The sequence below is a fragment of the Pleurodeles waltl genome, chromosome 12, assembly GCF_031143425.1.
Source record: "Pleurodeles waltl isolate 20211129_DDA chromosome 12, aPleWal1.hap1.20221129, whole genome shotgun sequence".
Lineage (NCBI taxonomy): Eukaryota > Metazoa > Chordata > Amphibia > Caudata > Salamandridae > Pleurodeles > Pleurodeles waltl.
Genome location: NC_090451.1, coordinates 607,232,738 through 607,255,993, shown reverse-complemented (window position 1 = coordinate 607,255,993; position 23,256 = coordinate 607,232,738). Strand labels below are relative to the sequence as shown.

Here is a 23,256-nt window from a genome sequence, read left to right as displayed (position 1 = left end):
TCATACCTGGTGCTCTGTAATACATAGAGGCACCGGGGGGAGCACCACCATCTTGATTAAAGCTATCTTCCTCATCAAGGAGAACCAGAGGGTGTTCCAAAATTTGATAGCCAGCCAGAGGCCAGCAATCACATGTCCCATATTCAGAGAATGACATTGCTGCACCCCATGTGTCTCCTGCAAGCCCAAATAACGGACTACATCCATAGTCCAGGGCAGTCCAGAGGCAGGCAAGCTAGCGGCCTCAACCCCCACCAACTGTCCCAGTGGGAACAAGTTTTATAAATAAATCAATTTTGATTGATTTATATGTAAACCTGAGAAGTCTCCAAACTCCCTCATCATGGCCAGCATAATTGGGGCTGAGATATCTGGCTGATGTAAGTATACCATGGTATTGTCCGCAAATAATGATACAATATGAATAATCTGACCTACCTGTATATCCCAGCCACTGAGCACCTGCTGTAGCCTGCAGGCCACCAGCTCAATCCTCAAGATGAATAATAAAGGGGAAAGGGGGGACCCTGTTAGGTTCCCCACTGCAGGTGGATCAACTCTGACTCCTGGCATCCATACACACACATGCACTAGCGGTTGAGCATTGAGTAGTTTTATCCAAGCCAAACATTTGGGACCCAGCCCAAGTCTGCCAAACACCTCCCACATGTATTTTCAGATGGCCGAATAAAATGCCTTCTTTATGTTTAGAAAGGCGAGGGCATAAGGATCCTGATCCAGTCCAGGAGCATGTAGGACATGTGCCAGACGAAGCAGGTTACAGAGAGTGTTTCTAAAGGGCTAAATCTGGATTGGTCAAAGAGGACCAACTTCAGGAGATAGCGGCGTAACCATTGTGCAAAGATTTGGCCAAGTATATTCTGATCAACATTTATTAGCAAAAGCAGCTGGTAAGAGGCTGCATCCAGGGGGTCCTCATTGGCTTAGCCATTAGCACTACCAGCACCTCACGCATGGACACTGGGAGCACACCCCTCTCCGGGCTTCCTGATACACTAACAACAGTTTATCAGCCGTAGTGTCAGGTACAGTTTTATACAGTTCTGCAGGTAGGCCATACCTGCCTAGAGCCTTAGCTGTCTTCAGAGAATATATGGCTTGCTGATTCTCTTGCTTCCAGGGCTGCCAGTTTCTAGGTCCACCAGCGAATCAAGGTAAGCCACCACCTCCTGCATCAGGACGTCACCAGGCAACGTGTACACCTGTCTCGGGTAAGCCAACAAAGTCTCATTGCTGGCTTGTTGCGTACAAAATACCCTCTCCATCGAGTCTCTGATTGATAATATGGGTGCTGTTCGATGTTCCTGCCTGATCAGCCAAGCTAATAGCCTACTAGTCTTATACCCCTCCATATGCAGGCGGCATCTATATGAATGTCATACATTTTTCTAGGCAGTCCCATAAAGAAAGAACTTGCTGTTTAGCATCCCCTCAAGTCGGGTGCACCTTTGGATCATGTGGTAATGTCCTCTCTAAAGTAGCCAGATAAGCTTCTTGCTCTCTTTCCAATATCTGCCACATGACCATAGTGGTTGCAATACCCACACTGCGGAGTACCACCTTCAAAGCATCCCACTCTGTTGCCCCATATTGGGTACTCTCCCAGATATGTGTAAAATAATCAGTCAGGGCCTGAACTATCACCCCTCTGTAAACTTGGTCAGTAAGAGAATCTGCTCACATGTGCCAAAACGGAACCCTCGGCACTGGATGGTTCAGGGAATAAGTCAGAAGTAAGTGCGAATGATCTAAAATATATCTAGCCAGATATGCCATATCCATCACTCTCTGTGTGTGCGCTCAGTCTATGTAAAGAAGTAGTCTAACCTACTATGTGTGTTTGTTGCAGGAGTAAGTATGTGTTTGTGGGTGCTGGGGCCTCCAAATATACACCAAACCTACGTAACTCAGCAGTTGTCTCAAAGCTTTCATGATATTGGGCTTAGTACCCTGTTGCACTGGGAGTTGGTCTATGTCCCCATCCAACACACAATTCATATCCCCAGCTATAACCAGCTCTGTTTCCTGATGCCAACACTTCCCCAAAAAATCCTATACTCCCATAAAAGCTAATCAGGCAGAGGTCATGTGTGTCTAAGGTACCATTAAGGATGGTATACCTCCCATTTGGATCAGCCTGTACCTCCAGATTTTGGAAACGGACACCATCGGCTACTCATAAGAGTCCCCTGTGCAAAGCTGGAATAAGAAGTTGCATACATCTGTCCTCCCCATCTTCGGCGGAGGGAAGCCACACAATCGCCCCCTAAATAAGTTTGCTATAGAAAAGCGATCTATACCCCATATCGTTTAAGGTAAGCAAGAATTTAAAGACATTTGTCAGGTCTATTTAGTCCTCGAACATTCCATGCAAAGAACATATAATCTTGTCCCACCTCTTGCATCTCTTTTTGTCCATATCCGTAAGACTCTCCCACTGGGCCACATTAACAAAAGAGGCAAAGCCAATGACACATGAGCTTCAAGAGCACTGTCCCACAAATAAATAGCAACAACAAACAACAATGCCCCACCCACTCCCAGCACCCCACATGCAATTTCTATATATATCAGCAAATAAGACTGCCTTCAATTTACCTGAGTGCCCCTCAGGCACACAGGAGGCCGCCCGGGCGCAGAAGCCCTAAGTGCCCTAAGAGCACACTCTATTGTGAAGAAGTTAAGAGTTGCGGGGTCCGGAGGTTGTTCGAGATCCAGTTCTCTAGGAAGATCTCTGCTTGAGGGACCTTATACCCTCTTTGTGAAGCCCACTATATGTATATTATTACACCCTGACCGGCCCTCCACATCCTCCAATTGATTCTCCATGTGCATGGTGCTGCATTTTAGACACTCCACCATGGCCCTGAGCATCTTGACCTCCTTTTTGAGAGCATCTACATCGTCCTCCACAGCAGTGGTCGGATCTGCCACCCTTCGGAGATCCAAACACAGATGAGTGATCTCCATGGCACTTAAATCCATCTTCCCTTCAAGTGCCACCTGGGAGCCCTGCATCGCCGCCATTAGATCTGCAGTAGTAGGGCCCTGAGTCAGCGGTCCAGTGAGCGATCCCCCTCCTTGTTGTGGTTGTTGCACCTCAAGGAGTGTCACAGTGTATTGGTCAATTATGTTGACCTGTGCCAATTTATTCCCTTTATCATTCCCCATTGCCTGTAGTTCCAGCAAGGGCAGTTCAGCCTCACTATCAGGTAAAGTTTCTTATGTCCAAAGCCAACACTGTCATGTCACAATGCTCCAGCATGGGGCATCCCAGCTTCGGGGTGAATCTCCCACAGGTGCCTCCGTACCTCACTCAAAGCGCAGCAGCAACCCAGGTGTGGTTGGCGCAGGAGCAACGTTTGCACTTGCAGTACGCCAAGTCATAGCTCTTGTGTAAAATGTGCATTTTATATGTTCTTCATCTCACTTTTGGGTCTGATCCACTTCTGTCCTCCTCTCCTCTCCAGGACATTTTGGGGAAGTCTAGACATCAAAACACACTTCTTCTAGTCAGACTCTGCTGGTCCCACTGTCAGGGCTGGTCCTGAGGTGTTGATCAGCTCCAATGTCACAGGCAATGGATGGGATTATTGCGGGCGTCCAGCAGTAGGCATAGGAATTCCCCCAGCCCCAGCCACCACAGCCCACATTCCAGCTGTGCCCCTCCTTGCACTCATGGTCATGTCTGCCCCCGATTTAGCCTCCATAGGTCATTAAACCCAGCCTCCGAGTGCATGGTAATGTCCAAAATCTACGCAGAGTCCCCAGGCTGGCGGTGCCACTTTCAGGACTAACGCCCTTCCCATGGCCACTACAAGTGCTCAGTTCGTTTGCATATTATCCTGATGGTTGTTTTGGTTGTTTTTTAAATTTGTTTCCCCGATTTGCCTTTTCTGCCATTCAGGGAAAGACAGTGGAAGAAATACACTTGCTGCCACTTCCCCATAGGCTGCCTCACTGGGAAAGCAACAAAGGGGGCAGTCTGGGGAGTGCCTGCTCCCTGCGCCGTGTGCAAGGAGCTGGAAGCTGCTGGGTCTCGCTCCTGGATGCAGCCAACGCAGGGTTTGCCGAGCGCAGCGGCAACGGGCTCACTTTTTCCAATGCCAGGGGATCTCTTCGCTGTCACGGACTCTGCGGGCAGGAGACGCGCCCGCCGAAGATCCTCCTTTACCGCATCAGTCACCACCCAGCAAGCTTCAGTTCCAGTCCATTGCTTTTTCTTCGCTGCTGATACGACGTCCTATGTCTGATGTTATTGGCTTCCTATCTTGCATGCCAGAGCCCAGCTCAGGCAAGCGATCCACCTCGCAGTGGGCTGGGTCCGCAGCAAGTGTTTTTTTTCCTGGGGCCCCTATGGAATCACAAAAGGAAGGGGTGCCACCAGAGAAAGTTGCAGGTCCCCATCAGCATGCAGGGTGTAGGATTCTGAATGATTAGGAGCTCCATGGCATGAGCAAACAGAAAGGGAGTCTACATTGCCATCTTAGCAGTTCACACCCCTAGCGGCCTTCTGAGTTAATAAGTGAATTCGTAAAGGGGCCCTTTATCTTTGTGCAAAGACTTTGTCAAAAACATGCGGCTGTTAGATAAAAATTCGAATTTTGTTTATATAAAATTGTATATGTCCAAGAAAAAATATTTTCAACAATGGATGACCTTTTAAGTACCATTTTATTTTTCTCAAAGTATTATATTTTTCAAATCATGTTTTTGCAGTTGGCAACCGTTGTCTAATAGAAATTCTACTGAGGAAATGTATGACGCTATTACAGAGAGCACAATACAAGTAGAACTTTCTCTAGGTCCAGGCATTAACTGTTTTTCTTCTCATCTTTATCATTAACGGTTTAGGCTTTGATTTAAAAGGGTTCATGACAAGGGACAAAGAGAAAGAAAGCAATCAATGATCTTGAGTGACAAAGATTGAGAATGGCCAGTAGGAGTCCATAAGCGGACATTAAATATAGTTATCGACCGGTCACTCAGCTCTTTTGTAATGAAAACAGGACTCATCATTGAAAGACTTATCCAGAGCTCCCATTTACCATGAAAACATGCATATGCAGGTCACAAGGTTTCCACATGACATCATGATGCAAGTTAGAAGTGGCCAAGCATTCAAAGCGTAGAATAGATACTACCATCTCACTGTATCATCCGGGACATGGCTGCACTGTGACTAAAAGCTTAAGGACACACTAGAGAGCTACTTAAAGCTCCACAATGCAGGTCTGAATTTGTTTCCTATTAAGTAACATTTACAAAGTACTCTTGTTTACGACCACAGCTTAGTAAGCAATAAAGAGACATACTGCCCAAGTTGCTGTGAAGTATATGGATGGCTCATGTTGACTGACCTGAAAACACTCAGAATGATTTATACCATGGGTACTCACAAACATTTTCTCAGGGCCCATGAAGTTCGGTCTGTGATGTTACTGAGGGCAGCAAGGTGGAATTCGAGGGGGTGGGTGGGAGATAAGTTAGGTGTAGAAGAAGCAAGTCATGCACATCTAATGGATGAACTGCACAATGTGAAACCAGAAAACCTGTCTCAATCCCAGTTTTCCCACTTGACTAAACTGCGTAATCCTAGGCTATTGTTTTATTTCACTTTCCCTCCTTTCTCTTCTTTATCACATACAATAGGACCTCAAGATATATGACTTCAGGATGTGCGCTGTACAAAACCTTCTCCTGTATTTGACTTATTAAACTATAATGTTGTTTATGTATAATAGCAACCCAGGCCACCCAGAAGGTGCATATAATTACTGACTTGACTCTTAATTTACTATTGGCATAGTTGTCAAGGTGGGGGTAATCATGACTGTTTCTAAATTCATGTTTGAAAACTATCACCTTGGAAAAATACTTCTCAATGCTCTGATATAATCTGATGTACTCGGGTGAAAGGATTCTGCATGTTAATGAAATGCACTTTTTGAGTTTAGAGAAGCCTTTAATGTATTTTTTACATGTTTGCTGCAAGATGTCTTTAACAATGAAGGTGTTCTAAAGTTAAGTGGTTCATGACTCCCTGCTTGCCTGTTTAGTTAACATATTTTTAATGTCGGTGCTGAGTTGAGTAAACAGCAGCCCAGTGCTGGTGTTAACCAGGGTGGCAGCATGCAAAGGCCAGAGGCATGCAACCACCTGGGCAGTACTTTGAGTATCACTGATTTATAATAACATCGCAGTGTGCAATGTAAGTGTCGGAGAATGGTGACTGGTACATAATGCCATTTCGGCAGCTACACCAGGAGCTGATACTTCAATACATGAAAAACAGATTTGATTACTTAACTTGCATCATGTAGCTCCTGCACTGGAAATGTTGTCCTTCTGAGATTGTTTATATAATACAAATAATTCTCTCTTATATGTATATAAGGTGCAGATTTCCAGGCGCTACTTGTGCACTTCTCGTGAGAATGTCATCTGGCTTAGTTCTTGGGATTCCATTTCCCCAGTCGGGAATTCTACATGGCGTTGAGTAGGGAAATGGTGCCCAGTCCCATTTTTAGGTCGCAGCCTACCAGACAACGCAGGTGTCCGGTCTGCTAAAGACATCTTGGGAACTTTCTGAAAGTTGACCTAGGAATGCATTCCGCTCGTTGATTATCATTGGCTTTGTGGTTTGTTACTCACAGTTCCTGGATTTCCATTTGCTAACTTTATTTGCTTTAGGCTCTCCAGGTTCAGTTTGTCCCGTTGCTTAAACCATGTTTTCTGTATTCTTCCACAAACACGCTTTCTGATAACAGACCTTTAAGGCTTGTTCTTATCTCGTCACATTTGCTGTGCACTCAAAGACCAATGTCAAAAGTGAAGCACTGTTTCCAAGGGTGCTTGTTTACTTTTCTTTCTCTGACTTCAAAATTAGAGAGATTTATGTGACAACCTTGCTGGATACTGGGGGTAGCAAAGACTATTTTTCCAGCATACAACAACATTTAAATGAACTGTGTAAGTATTTCAGGATATATCAGGATTATGAACGCACAAATGAAGCACTTTTTGAAGTGTGTTTGAAACAGATACTCCTATATGATCAAAACGAATCATTAAACCAGGAGATGCAATTTCCAAATATTTTTGTCTGTGGACTATATAGTGTTATTAGTAAAACTGTATGTCTGTGCAAATGTAATGGTCATTTCAATTCAAAATTTGTTGTCTGTAATGGCAGTGTGTTACTACACCATGAATACTCCACTTGACAACACTCCAATCTACTCTGTACCAATCCACGCCACTGCACTCTACTCTGCACCACTCCAAGCCACTTCAATACACAACACTTTCTGCCAGTCCACTCTACAACACTAGACTCTACTCTTCGCCATTCCACTCTACGACACGCTACACCACTCTTACTATGCCACTAACTTTTAGCCATGCTAAATAGCAGCCACGCTGGTGAACATTGCTAAAATACATTGGCAAAGCCAGTAGCCCTTGCATTGGCGAGACCTATTGGCCTTGCCAATGCTTGTTTTCTTTTTTCTCCATTGAGAAATTCTTCTCTTATATCTCCTCCAAATTTGTAGGTGAGCTCTTACTCTTCCCTTCTGCTTTCTAGCCCTTTGCCGGAGAACATCTGCAACCATTTTAGGATCGGAGTGTGTGAATACACACAAATGTCAAAACGTGTGTTTGTTCATAAACTTACTTACGTTTTATTCCGTCCACTACCACGCCTTGCTAGCGAGTTACTGCACGAGCATTTCTCAGCATGTGTGGCAAAGAATTACGGCGTAGTAAACCCATTTATGCCTGCCACGTTGTCGTAGCAGGCTGGAATAACAGCACTTTCCCACTTTAATCATATGTTTAAAGGAAGAAATTGCCTTTCTAGATTTATCCAAGTATTTGCAATATTATGTAAGTTTCGCGGGCTGGGGCGTTTAAGGCAAACTATGCATACAATCAGCCTAACAAAATCGCCTACAAAAAAGATTTTAGCTAGGCAAACTACAGATGTTATGACCCAGTGCAAACACAGAGGAATTATCCAAGGGAACGTTTCTTTAAAGCCCCGGCCATAGAAGAAGAGCTGTGGAGAGGATCTCATTGAAGCAGTCATGGCTAGTCACAGAAGAGCAGCTCGTACAACAGTGATTAACACATTTATCAAGATTTATAAAAAAAAAAATGAAGGGTTCATGGCTTTGGAGTGGCTTTTCAAAAGAAATATAAACTGAAACTGAAGTAATAGTCATAGTTAGTATAAAAAAAATCAATTAAAAAAAAACGTACTTGGGTAAACAAATCTGAATTCACAAGATTCCTTTTGTGAGGAGTGAAGGAACTGTAGTGATCTATGTTGTACTTCAATGGCACTTACTTTAGGTGTGTGCAACGGGGCAGGATGCCAATGAACATTCCAAAGGTGGCATCTGTGAGAGCGACATTCCAGAGCCTGAAAGAGGAGACAGGGCAACATGTCATCTTTAATTAGAAGTCACACATCTTCGGATGCAATATTAAAGTAGTTACCGACCCAGGCGTTGCAATTGTTATTTGATGTGCAACAGGAAAGATACATCTTGAAATAAAAATATGACCAAATCTAGGGTCTCACTCAAGTTCCTTGAGGTCGCACCACTAAAAACATTTTGACAATGCATAAAACTCCTTTTATGAGTCAGAAAATGTTGCCCAAGTGGCAGAAAAACTTTGTGACCCATGAAGAATTAAAAACAGAAAGAGCCTTGAAAGGGGCCCCCCTGTAATTTTGGAGGTGCAATGGAATGAAACTGCGGCGGTGGTCGCTAACCATTGATCAAATACAGAGACCTCAATGGGGGTGGGGTATGATTCACAAAGTGGAATCTGACTTGTATGACAGCCTAAAATTTGGGAATCATAATCGGGCAGAGTTTAAGAGAACTCCCCTGATATGTTCATAAACGGAAGATAATTTTCAAAAGCAGCATATGTCCCTTTAATGAATAGGAACCGCGTTAAGCCCTTTGGGAAAGCCAATGCATTGACGGAGATCTGTTTACCCTCGCAGACCACCATCCCTGCTTTTACAATCATTCACATGGGTGGCTTGCATAATTAATATTCATGTGGCAGGTCATTTTGCAAATTTTCTAGGAATGTACAATTTGCAGTGCAACTGGTTAGTCATTGCATACTAATTTGCAAACCAGGCAGTATTGAAATTGCACATTCTGGATTGTGAATTAGTATTTGCACATCAGGCCCCTAGTGCTTTATTTTCAATCTCACTTTTAGTAGTCTAAATAAATAATCATCATTAGGCTTAAAAAATCTGTTGCTTCCAACACTTGTGGCTGAAACATACAGGGTTCTGCGGGTCAGACGGTAAAATTCAGGCAAGGTTGACTCAGCTTTCCATCTTTCAGAGGTCGGGAAACTGAGTACTATTAAACTCTGGAATAGTAAATGTCATTTACAGCACTTGGAAATGGCAGAGTGCAATATGAAGCACTATATAAAACATGGTATCGTACACTATATTTATTTGGTGATCGGTGCCTCTTCACCTTCTGCCTTGAGAAGGAGAAGTAAACATCGTAAGGGAGTATACATTCATATTTCTGAGGAAATGTATGCGCAGGATTGAGGGGAATTTCATCAAAACATTATGGGGGTCATTATGACCCCGGCGGACGGCGGTAAAATGGAGAAAGGTACTGCCAACAGGCTGGCGGTACTTTTCCCCATTTTAAGATATTGGCGGTTTGGCTCAAGCCAAACCGCCTATGTACCACACTGTCCACCACAGCGGTAACGGAGTCTCCAGCCCGGCCGCCGTCAATAGCCTGGCTGCGGGATTATGACCCCGCCTACCGCCATGGTTTTTGTGGCAACCTTACCACCACGAAAACCATGGCAGTGGCACTATCAGTGACAGGGAATCCCTTCCCTGTCACTGATAAGGGTCTTCCCCACCCCTCCCCTAATTTCTCCCCCACCTCCCCTTCATTCATGCACCTTCATGCACGCATGCGTTCACACACTCATTCTCACATTCAAGCATGCATGCAGACATCCATTCACACACACATCCACACACACTTACATACAGGCACACACGCATACACACAACACAACATACACGCTCTCACACATCCATACATGCACACAACACGCAACACACACCCACATTCACGCACGCACAGACATACACACACAACCTCACACACAAACAACCCCCACCCCCCTCCCCTGTCAGAGCACCTGATTTACCTTTTGTGAGGGAGTCCTCCGGCGGGAGACTGGATGGGGTGCTGCTGCCAGCAGCATCGTCCGCTAGCAGAACACCGCCCGGACGTATCATGTGTCATGATACGGTCTGCAGCAGTCTACTGGCTTGGCGCTAGCAGCCACCTTACAGCCAACGGGCGGCATGGCCACAGCCGGATTTTCGCTATCCTTCTGGTGGACATCCGTCTGTTGTCATAATCCAGCTGACGGCTGGTAGCTGCGGCTGTAGCCTTTTGGCAGCCGTCGCCACGGCGGTAGGCGGTATGTACCGCTAATGTTACAATGAGACCCTAAATGTGTTCATGTGCAAAAATAATCAGCGCTCATTGTTACCGTTTTGCAGACTGGTCACACACTGATTAAACAATTTTATTATTGAGAGCAAAGCATAGGACAGTTGGATCCCTAAGTCAAGGTTCCTTGGAAACAGGTGTGTATCTGTGTGTTGGACATATCTCTCTCAGTATGGCTGAGAAGACCTGTGATTGATTTTTCCTCACTGATTTTACTGATAGCACAATAAAGCTACAAGTTATGCTGCAGCAGGTGAAATTTATTCGATGATGATTAGTGATTGCGTGTTGAAATGAATCATTGATAGTCATAGACTTGGATGTCCAACATTCCAATTCATTCTGACGGATAAGGTAGATCCTGAAATTAAGAGTTTTGCAACAAACACTGCACCCTCGTAATTTTCCCTGGGTACGTTTCAGCTGGTCACACCACCTGACATTTACCAAGAGAAACATGCCCCTTAAATTCTGAGGGATGCAGGAATATTAATATTATGCCCCATTTGTCAGGCAGAACCCAGAATAAGCGATAATTATCGCAACTGAATACATTCCAAACAACTTGGTATTGCATTTCAGCAGGTAGGATAATTATCGCATTCAGCCCCGGGGCACTTGTAATTAAAGGTATTCAGAAATGAGTGCCAGTTGAGCCTGAAATGGCTCTCTTTAAAAGTGGCCCAGAGTTTGCCGATATTTATCAAACTCAAGTAAATCAGACTCTGCTGGGTTGTTTTTTATTTCGCCTGATAAATAACTGCTAATTGGGAATTTGTCCTCGAAAACGATATTTGGATTTTACATGTGAATGAATTCATGAGATTGTAAAGCTCCGATAATTACTGGGCAGTGTGTAGTAAAGCAGAGTGAAGCACCCCAGGGTTGCCCTGTATACAATATATGCGACATGAACATTGCTACTATGTCATAACAAATTACACACATACTCTTTAAACCTGTTTAACAAATGTATACTTACTCGTGATTAAATATGTATGTGGATGCTCAAATTAACTCATAATAATAATGAAACTGTACTCCTATTTCCCTATACTAATCCACTTCTAATTCCTCTTGGGTTCCGGAGTAGCGTGCTACTCGCTGAAAAGCACTTCAACGCCTCGTCAGGGGTAGTAAGCGATATATAAATACTATTACAATACAATACAATTGTACTCACCGGATCTCCTGCAGATTGGATAAAGCTGGAAGACACTTTGTAAGCACGCCCAGCATTCTTTCATCAATTTTCCAGCCTTTTGGAAACAAAATGAGAATATGGCCTTAATGTACCCCTGTGTAAGCATACAACTTCTTGCTGCACAGCTGCACTTCAAAAAGTCTGATGTGTAACCGCAAGAGTCTTTTGCATGTTGAGTGGACAGCATTGAATTAAATTCAATTAAATGTATCTTTTTAAAGAAGGAATAGTACTAGGTTAAGGATCAGCTAGAAAATACAAAAGAGGAAACAGCTAATTGCTTGCTATCCTAGTTCCCTATATCATGTCAAGACCCGAATTGTCCTAGTAGTGGCAAGTCCTGAGTCAGACTGCCAAAGTCTGTATGGGATAACCTTTAATCGCGGGATCCTGTGAAGGTCAAAGTGAAATATCTTCCGGTACAGGGCGCAGTGGTGCGGGTAGCACCCTCAGAGGCTTAGGATTCATTTCTAGCTTTGCAAAGCTGCTTCCTCCCTGTCTTCATTTCCATCTCTTCTCCATGTTCCCTCTAACACCATTACCAGCCACTTAGCTTTATTGTAGTGCATTCGTTTCAATTACATTTTCTTCTTTTTTAAAACAAAACGAAAAAAAAACCTATCAAAGTAGTCAGAGGAATAGGAGCAAATTTCCTTCCCTAAAGGCAAGCTCGATCCTGCCATTAGTGATGTCCTACTCTTCAATTATGACCATAAAAAGGTAATTTCCCCCTTATGTCCTAGTCTTTCTGTAAACCTTGCAGTACCAGTGATGTGTTTTTGATATCTCCCAGTGCCCCACCCACCAATTTTTTTTTATCATTCCCCTATCTTTTTCTCGGGCCAAACGTGCCGGAAAAGCAATACTCAACATGACTGGAACCAGTGCTTTGTTTTGGGAAAAGAAAATGGAGGTACCTATCAAACTGAGTTGACGTTGGGTTAGAGCAAGGCTTGGTGTGTGGTTTGGGGTGGGGCTTAGAGCAGGGCAAGGATAGGGAGCACTCAATGGGATCCGCAGATCAGATTTTCAAGATGTATATCAGCAGCAATGGTCGGGGAGCGGGTGGTCAACTTTGAGTGATAAAGTGCATTTTTGAGTGTCATTCTTAACATCCCTCCTCTAACGAAGGTCATCTTAAAAGCTGTAACTCGGCTGGAAAATCAGCTCACTGAGTGTGATCAGTGTATTTGAGGTGTAATCTCTTTACTGCCTCCTGGATTAAGCCTAGAATGCTCACTACTACAGCTTTTGAAGGACACATTTAAAAATTTAACGACTCTGGTATCCAAATAGAATGAAATAGTCTTGGGACAGTAATGGTAATATCAGTATCTACCACACATACTGCCTAGTAACCCCCTACTGCCACAGGATCTGGTACAGTGGGTACCTTTTAACCACTGAAATAGGATACATGACATCTAATTTCAGCTTTACCACTTCACCTAAATCTGATGGAAATAAGCTGTGTTCTAAAGCTAAGCACAGCCCATAACTCAGTGACATTTCCCTGTGAACGGCGGCACCACGGACTTGCCATCACCCTCACTGCCAACCCATTTGTTTTTTACTGGGCAAGTTGGAACCTGGAGATATGTTTTTTTTAAATCCTGACCCCCCTCCCCCCACCCCGTTTGCCTGACTGTGTTCTTTTGGGCAATCACTTTTTGAACTTATTCCTCTTCTTCCTTTTTGCCATTATTAGAATTATTTAGAATGATTGTAAAAGCTGCTAGTACACATGTGGTTTAAAAAATGGACTGGATACTACCCGGAGTGGGGAAATACCCAGTCTCATAATATGGTCACCAAAATTGCATATGCTGGTAAACGTATACCTTTTGCAGGAAGTAGCAGTGTGTTGCAATCTCAGGTATACTGTTTACCTAACTGTTTGATCCTGGGAAAATTATACTCTTCATGTACCTCTGTACAGCATCATGAAACAGGCTTAATGGAAGAAATAAACCTCAATGCATATTTCCAGGACAGGTACTTAATATGGTACTCATTAATAGATTCAAGCTGTGTATAGGCAGGTGACTGGATTTGGATTTGCATCTTGACAGATAAATGTGCTCCTGAAGCTGTATTGTGCAGCACCTCTCCTGTGCAGCAGCTCCTGTCTCCCAACCTCAAATAAGCAACTTTTGTACAGCTCATAAAGGTCTGAAAGAGGGAGAGCTGCTTGTCTTTGAGAGGGTTAAAGTGGCAATGAACCAAAAAACAGGACAAGGGGTGTCCCGCAGTGTTTCTGTGTGGACAGCGGATCAGGAGCCTGATATGAGGCAAACTTGCAGAATGCGAGATGGTTGGGGAGCCTAAGTCAGGCACATATAGGAAGTAAGGTGGCTATCATCAGAAGTGGCCATCCTCAGATCAGTCTAGAGATTGGGGCTTGCAGGGTGGTACATGAGCTCTGGTTTGGCACTATTGCAGAATGGTGCTCCTGCTGATGTGCCAAGTGTAAGAAACACCGATGGTTGTAGGTAGGCCCCAAGCCCAGTTATTTATCTCTGTCTGTAAAGGGACCACACTGCCTAAGGGCACAAAGTAACTCTTATGTTTCTACTTCCAATCCCCACTTTCCTATCTTCGTTACTCTCTTGCTGGTTTAAGGACTGGTTTAAGGACAGGGGGCCTGATTACAACTTTGGAGGAGGTGTTAATCTGTCCCAAATGTGACGGATATACCGCCAGCCGTATTACGAGTTCCATAGGATATAATGGACTCGTAATACGGCTGGTGGTATATCCGTCACTTTACCGTCACTTTTGGGACGGATTAACACCTCCTCCAAAGTTGTAATCAGGCCCAGGGTCACTTGGTCTATTTAGGTTGGCCCTGAAGCCAATGGCTATCAATATCAAGATCTCTCAGATGAAGGCTGGGCACCCTTTCACACATGAATACAGTATTCGGTACAAGGACACAGAAGGTCTCGGTTAGCTAACATCAATATGGCAATATACTGCGCTTGGACTGACACTAAAGACAGAACACCCTATGTCACACACACAGTATGATTAATGGCGCAGGGTTTGATTAGTCCAGGTGCAGTTAGTCACAGTGTGTTGTCAGGCCTGCAATATCCTTATCAGTGAGGCATTCTGTCATTATGAGAGTGTGTCTCTGCTGAATACTTCGGCTGTTGCTCAGATGGGGCTGAGTATACTAGCATTTAACTTTCAGAGATGAGTACGAGAGACTTTGCTCTGCCAACCCAATCATTAGAAGTCCCTTTTACCATCCCTATACCTTCCCCATCTCCAGCTTTAGGGGGAACCGGTACTCTACTTGGGCTAGGAAGTGTGCAGATACTCAAAGGTGGGAAACTGAGAAGCAGCAGAGAGCACTGGCCTTTTAAACAGTGGTTAGAACAGAAACTGGGAAGACCATCTCAAGCAGCAAGCAACAGTCTGCCTGCCCATTCTTCGGTCTGGCATGGCTTGCTGACAGCATCTGAGAGGTGGCCACCACACCAAGATCCACATGCATGGCTGGAGATTTAGGTCCCATGAATGTCAGATGCTTAGAAAAAACCAGAAGAGGTAACTATTGATCTCAGAAATACGGATCTACATCATGTGAATGGCTGGTCCCAACGGGGTCACTGTGCATCATCGGGCCAGTTTGCCTGATCAGATTGTGCCAGATTTTGGGTCTGACTGTACCAGATAAAGATGAGTCTGCATAACAAAGGCTTCCCATGTAAAACACAAGTATCCACATACTGCACGATGGAGATAAATATGCCAATGATAGAGTATTTAACAATGCTGGCTTGAGTGACAGTTATACCTAATGGGATAACTATGTTTATGAAGTCACTGTATCTGATGAAGTTGACTGACATGCTGGTTAATGCAGTAAGGCACCCAAGACTAAGAGACAATGATTAATGTGTCACAGTACTGTGGCATAGGCCATTGCAACTGCCCTTCCTGTCTATGGTCTGTTTTACCCCTGCTAGGGCTAACTATACTTTTCATTTTATGCCACGTCTACAAGGCAGCACTGCCTGTTTGAAAAACGATCTAAAAATATCTATTGTCCACCTACAGTAGACTTAGAGCCCACCAATATATTGGATTTATTTCCACTCTCATTTGCATGCTTTTTATTTGTTAGCTTGTGGGGGTTTGCTTCCTCTTCTTGTGTCTGTCCCTTCACTTGTCTGCCATGCTTGTGTCTTTTCATTGCTCACTCTTCAAGCACTATTTTTTTCTTTTTGGTTAAACACTTCACAAGAGTGCATGTGTTTCCCAGCGGTCTCTCTCTTGTACTTCTCTTTCCCAGTTGGTCACGTTCCTTGTTGCTCTGCCTCACCCATGTGCTGCTTTACGAGCTTGCGCTTTTCTTGACCCTTATTATTTTCTCGCCCCCATGTTGTTTTCTCGCCGCATATTGTTTTCTCGCCTCGTGTTGTTTATGTTTCTTCACCCAATCTCCACATTGCTGTCTCTCACCCCTCTACTATACTCTCAGTGTGCTCCATGATGCTCACTCTCTGAAGTTTGATTCCCCTTACCAGGTTCCTCAGTTTTGCATCTGCCCATGTTGCTACCCCACCCACTTTCAAAAAGACAAATAAATGCTTTTGCAGCTTATTTCTTTTAATTTAACAAACATTTACATAAGTCTTTATTCAGGAATGCAGCCATAAAAGCAGATGAAAAAAACACAATGTACAATAGCATAAAAACTATAAAAGTGGTGATACAATAAAGCTGATAAAATATTAAAATCAATTGGAAATCAATGCAGTGCAATAAACATAACCCTGTCACATCCCCTGGTAATAAATAAAATCCTTCTTCATATACTGCTATCCACATCGTCTAGCTCACAGAACAAGATACAGGGCAGGCAGTGAGGACAACCCTTCAACAGCCTGTCCTTTGTTGCCTAAGCCTCCACATATGCAACAAGAAGCGAGAGACAGCAAATACAATGACTTGTCTGGCACCGGTCCTCAGGATCCTAATTGCTGCTCCGTAATCCCTGATTCCTAAATTACAGCAGAGCGGAAGGATCCACTTCCGTCTCTACCCATGAGAGATTGGGCAAAAGATTACAACATGTTCTATGGTTTTGATTGCCTGGTGATAGAAGGGACAGAACCCATCTCTTGACATAGACTCTTTGGGCGCACGCAGCCATTTGGCTGTAACTGAACATAGTGGCAAGGTCCCTACCCAGATTTTCATATAAAGTGATTTGGCCTCAATCTCTCATCTAAATAACCTTCTAAGAGGTATTCTTCTTTAGACTCCAGAAAGGGGGCATTGAGGGAACCCACCATAGTATGCTCTAGTGTTGATCCATCAATATAGCGCCAGTATGGAATCTTTAATGATTTTTTGAAACCCCAGAAGCATCCGCAGGGGTGGACCAAGGGTACCAGCACCGATCTCAATCAGGCAGTGTTTTACAAACCTAGACCAGGGGATCTTTGAAGACCCTGGCAGCCCCAACACATCCTCTAAGCCCCGTCGATATGACAGTAGTTCCGGGGTTGGCCAAATCCTACGCCAATACAGAATGGGTCTAAGACCCGTGTTGTCAACAAGCAATCTGAGGCCAAGAACAAGCCATAAGGGAATAAGTGGGGTCCTATCTGGAAGGTTAGTGAGGAGTCACAAGAATTTTTTTTCAACTTTCTCCAGGCTTCTTACATCCTTATGACCCCAGGGTTCCCCACCATATTAGGTTGCCCCAAGTGCTTGAACATAATACATTTGAAGGGCCCGTGATATTGGACAAAATATGGAGCCTTGTTGCAACCGCACTTTGCCCGGTGTATATTGCTCTAACTTGAGCCTGCACTTCCGAATGTGGGGTAACCAGTCAAACTGCTCCATGAACGAAAGCCCTAGGTAATCCAATATGTGAACTCTCTCCAGGTTTACACGTATTTAAGGACGGATTGCAGAAAGTCGTTGGGCATGGATTAAGAACCATGTATTTGATTTTATCAACATTAATCTCCAGACCCCTCTGCCTGCAGAAGATCTCAAATTGGTCCAGGAGCATCTGTAACACTAAAGGTGATTCTGAGAACAAAAGTGTATTGGCTGCAAATAGTAGGGCCGGAAACTTTCCATCAGCTAGACTTGGGCATTATTCTCACACATCCTCAACTAATATACCAGATCATTAATGTATATCAGAAATAAGGTTGGGGCTAACACACACCCTTGTCTTGTGCTCCGGTTGACTAGGACAGGTCTGTCAATTCGCCATGGTTAGCCACATCTGGCCTGGATGAAGTTGTTAGTGTGGAGCCTAATAGGAGGTATTACGAGAGCCCTATTTTTGCCAGGACCTTATACAAGGACTCCCTGGGTACAAGATCAAAAGTGGATTGGAGGTCCACAAAGGTCATATATAAGCAATCACCCCCAAAAGTCATATATTTCCAATAAAGCAGTTAAAAGCGAAACACCTGGTCAGTGGTGCTCATACCATCCCTGAAGCCAGCTTGCAACGGAGACAACATTCCCACATCTGCTAACCAGTCATGCAACCTTTCCAGTGTTATCTGGCTAAAACGTTTCTGGGAACTGTCAGAAAGGATGATGGACCTATGGTTAGATGGAACAGACGTAGACTGCTTTTTAAAGATCGAAATTATCTCTGCCCTAGCCCACAAAGGGGACATAAGAGTGCCTCCCATTATGGCATTAAAAAAAAAAAAAAACAGTGCGCAGTTAGGGGCACCAGGTGCCTTTATCGCCATAAAGAGATCTCCAGGAATTTTTACCTAGTCCAGCTGGCTTATTAGGGGTAATCCAATCTATTGCTTTATCAGTTTCAACAGAAGAAGTAGGACTAACTTCTTGGGCTTCAGGTCTGGGTGTGGAAGCTCCTGGGGAAACACTGCCTATAATGACCAGCAGCGACCGTCAGACCCAGAAATCCCGATCTCTGGGAATTGCAGGCCCACACCACACGAATCCAACTTTAAAGAGTGAATGGCCCAGCAACTGCAAGATGTTTCTGTTGATTGGTGCATTGACGTCTAGGCCACCACTTGCAAGGATACGCCAGAAGGAACCATGGTCCTTTCCTAGAACAGCACATAACATGGCATCCCATTTTGCGCTACGACTAGTCTCTTTTGATACTTAATATACCAGCTTTGTAGGAGTGCCTGGCTTCTTCGATCAAATTCCTGGTAACTTCTTTAATAGCATTAGAGAAGACAGCGCTACAAGATTTGGAAAACCAGGGAGCTTCTTTTTTCCTCTTAGGCATAGCCCTTGACTCACCCAAAAACAAATTTCTCAGGGAGGCAAACATAGTATTATGGATATCACTGATTCTCAACAAGGAATCTGCTTGCGTGGGGGACATCCCCACAGCCTCCACAGCTTCAAGACCAGAGGCAGCTATCTCATAGACTTGCCTCAGAACTGCCTGGAAATCTGCCACAGAGCTCAACTTAAGCCACAACAATTGTTTGTGGGAGTGAGCCTTCTGTCGAAGGGTTCAGTATGGGAACTAGAAATGTTAGTGCCAAGAGCTCTCAAAGATAAGTCCGGCGCATTGAGATCACTGTCCTGTTGGGGTGTCAGGCATATCGATCATTATGGGCCATAGTCTGATATCCAGCAGAATGTAAAAAATAAGACTAGTAGCCTTCAGGCAGTTAAACGGGTGCCTCCCCTCCTTTTCTGACTTTGCTCTTCTGTGGCAGGCTCTGAGGCCAATATTCAAGGTAAAAGTATTTAATCGCAATGTGGAGGCTGACCATTTCTTAATGAGTGGGAGTAAAAGCACTGGAACTGACCAAATGTGGTCCTTCTCACCAACCAATACTTTGAAATTACTACTAAGTGACTCAAAATTACAGCTAAAATCACCTGCAACAATTTTATAATGCCCACCAGGGAAAAGTCAAGAGATGAAAACTGATCAGGTCAGTGATTGGCAATTCAGCTTTGCTACCCCATGCCTACAACAGACATTGTATATACAATAAAAAGCACCAGAAGGGACCTGCAGATTGACGTACAATAGGTCTAGGGAACCCAAATTCAGCCTGGTTAAAGTTAACAAAGCCAGAGCAAAACTAAGGGAAAGGGACAGATAGATGTCAAACATATCGACGTCAGTCTAGGCAGGATAGTTTGGACTCTATTCCAGCAAGATTCCAAGAGACAAGCTTAGTGGATGAAATAAAGAGAGCCAATGGATCTTTAGGAAGAAATGTTTTAGGTGCTTCAGGAAGTACGGGAGTAGTTCCTGTGGTAACATTAAAAGCAGGACGGTTAGGAGAGGTGTCCACTATTGCCAGATCTTTGATGACAGGTTCTCGGTCGTCCGTCAGTGGAACTGGACGTCAATCAATGCTGTCCAAGCCTGACAGAGGGAGGAATTTATTTGAGGTGGGAACAAAGAAACCGTCAAGTGCGTCAGTCCTTTCCACAGATGACCTGCGTCCAAACCCTCAATTATTGACAACACATTCCCTGTCTATGTGCCTTGTCAGAGGACCCAACCAACCCTCCTCACAACCAAAATGTCATGATTCTCAGAGATCTTAAAATAAGTGTGACGGTCAGCCAATGGCAAACTTTGAGTTTAAGCTGTGAGGTTGATTCCTTCCCTGGGGGGACAGAGAGGTGGTACTCCAGTCAGGATTGACACATATGGGCAGCAATTGGGGAGGATTCAGGTGGAGGTGGTTGTGGGGGTTAGGCCTGTGAGTTACAGCCTTGGTAATGCAGACCACTCACAGCTCTAAATGCACCAAGTCACCCCTGCTGTCCTCCACTTCCCTTCGGACAGCTCGGGACATGCTGGAGCTGACCATTATTGAAAGTTATTACACCTTGGGATGATAAAAAGGCTCGAGTTGGGGGCAGTGCTTGCAGCTGTAGGCCTGGTCTGACTAGTGGTATGTTGTGTAACAACGGCCTGCTGTACCGTCAACTTTTGGTAAGTAGAAGAGAGCTGCAGAATAGTGTCTTGTTCGCTGGATGGAAGATGGGCGACCTCCTTTGGGGGATGCCTGATGCACTGTGGACCTCAGGAGGGTATTTTAATGGAGTGCACTATCCTAGGTTGGACCCCTCTCGCTTCTATGGCTGCGGCTCAACACTACCTTTCTACTTTCATCTTTCATACACAGTTTGTCCCTGCTAGATGTGTGGCGAGCACATTATCCAACTGTCCAAGGTTATACATTTTACTCTGGGGCCCATGGGTCCTTCTCCTGTCTTGATCAATTCCTCATGCCTGCAACGGAATGGACATCTGGTCTTGCTGTCCGTATCTTGGAGAATGGTCTTTTGGATCACTCCCCAGTTGTGTTCAACCTGGCTTCCAGCGAGATCTCAAGTGGGATGGAGTAGGATGGCGGCTGAATCGTTAGTGTCCTCAGGGCGAGGAATTCCGAGAGGCCTGCCAAGAAAGCTGGCAGAGTTTTGTATGTGAGAACCAGGAATCAGTGACATACCCAGGAGTCCTCTGGGAGACCCTTAAGGCTACCTTAGAGGGGATATTATTAGCTTTTGCAAGGGACAGTGGACACACTCGCAGCAGAAGCTGGAGGACCTTGAGGTGGGAGTACTAGACCTCAAGGGACGATATGTTGCTACTATGGAAGAATCTCTCCTGTGAGACTCACTTAATACACAAACCTTCCTTTGACAGGAACTCACGCCAGAGGCTCACAAGGTGTGGCTGGCCATCCACAACCGCATTTATCATTGGGGAGATAAGGCTAGTAAAAATTTACATTGGCTCTGCTCTACGAGAGCCACTAGCAACCTTGTTGCGTTCCTAGTGTTTGACATTGAGACCCGCATAACAAGCGGGAGGACATAGTAAACACATTACGTCATACTATGAAGACCTGTACCAAGCTGACCCTGCGAGCCCTAGGGTGGACCTCCATCAATTTCTGGCAGACCTTGCCATTCAAAACTTTAAATGAGGCCTTCGCGCATGGTGAATTACCCTCTGATCTCAGATCGGCAGAAATAGTGGTGTTCCTGAAGCCGTGTCTTGATGGCGTACGTTGCGAAGACTTCTGCCTAAGCTCCTTACTAAATTCAGAGGTCAAGATATGGCTAAGATGCTTACTATTAGGCGTACGGGGGGATCACCCACCTTTTTCACCCGGACTATTCCGGCTTAAAGCCTGGATGGGCCACAAGATTCAACAGACTCCGTGTTCATAATGTTACATAACTGAGTGGGCTTTTGCCTGGTCATCAGGCCCTGCTCATGGTCATTTTCAGAAAGGCAATTTGGTGAATTAACCTCATACAACTCAACCAACATCTCCACATATGACACACTACAACCAGCAGTCTTCCAACCACACACACATTGAAGAGTCCCAAGTAACCAATAAAACTAGCAGCACGTAGCTAACTAGTCTAAGGTATGAAGAGCTATGAAAATGCTATAATACAAAACATACAATGGGAAATGCCTAGCGCTTGAGATCTTACCTCGAATGTAGACCTCCCGTGCTGATTTGGGATCATCATTTTCTGTGTCTACCTGAATGGAAGGCTTGAAATATGTGAACTTTTCCAAAACAATAGACAAAGCTTCTTGTGGATCCTTCTCTGACACCGAATCAGACTCATCTGAAGAACAGGAAAAGAATATGCTATGTAACGTTCCAAAAAACATGATTAAAATACTTCATTTCCAAGTTAGAATTCCTCACAGTTTTCTTAGGCTTAGCTTAGAACAGCAGACATAAAAAACACAATTTTAAACACTTACTTGTCTAGGTTCTGAGCTCTCTAACCTCCTTTAACTTAAACCTAATATCACACATACAAAATGCAACAAAGATAAACTGTATACGGTATAGTTTTTTTTATACACAACAAATCATACTTGGTATTTCCCGAGGTCCTTGATCACCCCTTTAATCATACTGGTCAAACTCAACACAGTTCACATGAATCTGAGAGTTCATTTCATATTATTTATTGAATTCATTTAACAGTTCCCCCAAAATAGTTATGAACAATATAGGGGTGATAAAAACAACCTCACAATTCAAAGACAATCCAATGCGTAACAAGTTATGAAGGACAACAAAAGGAAAGACTATGGCCCTTCAGAGGAGAACAAAATGAATGAATTGTGGAACGAATAGATACAGCCAGGTGAAAGGAGTTCCAGGTCTTAGACATCAGTACATAGAAAACACAACAAGTGGACAGAGAACAGGAAGGACGAGATGCAGCAAGAAAGACCGGGTAAGGAGAATGAGGAGTGCGAGAGCGAACATGTAAGTTAACAGCAGAGCAAAGTGATACACAGAAAACAAAATAGAACATAGAAACTGAAGCCAGTTCAAGGTAGAGAGGGACGAGGTGATCGAAAGGGCAGAATCATAACTTGAGTTAAGGGAACCTAGAGGCGGGTAGGGTGGGACCTCAACATGGAGGAGCAATGTACAGGGAGGCACGAGATTCAATGTGGGACAGAATAAGACTGGAATGAGA

At 44.3% G+C, this 23,256-nt stretch overlaps 1 protein-coding gene across 6 annotated transcripts in view; it reads right to left on the bottom strand.

The window, feature by feature from the left end:
- The window catches only part of LRRC71 (leucine rich repeat containing 71), a 147,870-nt gene that overhangs the window by 98,406 nt on the left and 26,208 nt on the right, over window positions 1–23,256 (bottom strand). For all 6 annotated transcript variants that reach the window (XM_069217869.1, XM_069217868.1, XM_069217870.1 and 3 more), the window contains exons 4-6: window positions 22,240–22,380; window positions 11,746–11,821; window positions 8,375–8,449 (exon numbers count right to left, since the gene is read on the bottom strand). In XM_069217869.1, the coding sequence (XP_069073970.1) occupies window positions 8,375–8,449; window positions 11,746–11,821; window positions 22,240–22,380 (292 nt within the window). The remainder of the gene's footprint in view (window positions 1–8,374; window positions 8,450–11,745; window positions 11,822–22,239; window positions 22,381–23,256) is intronic.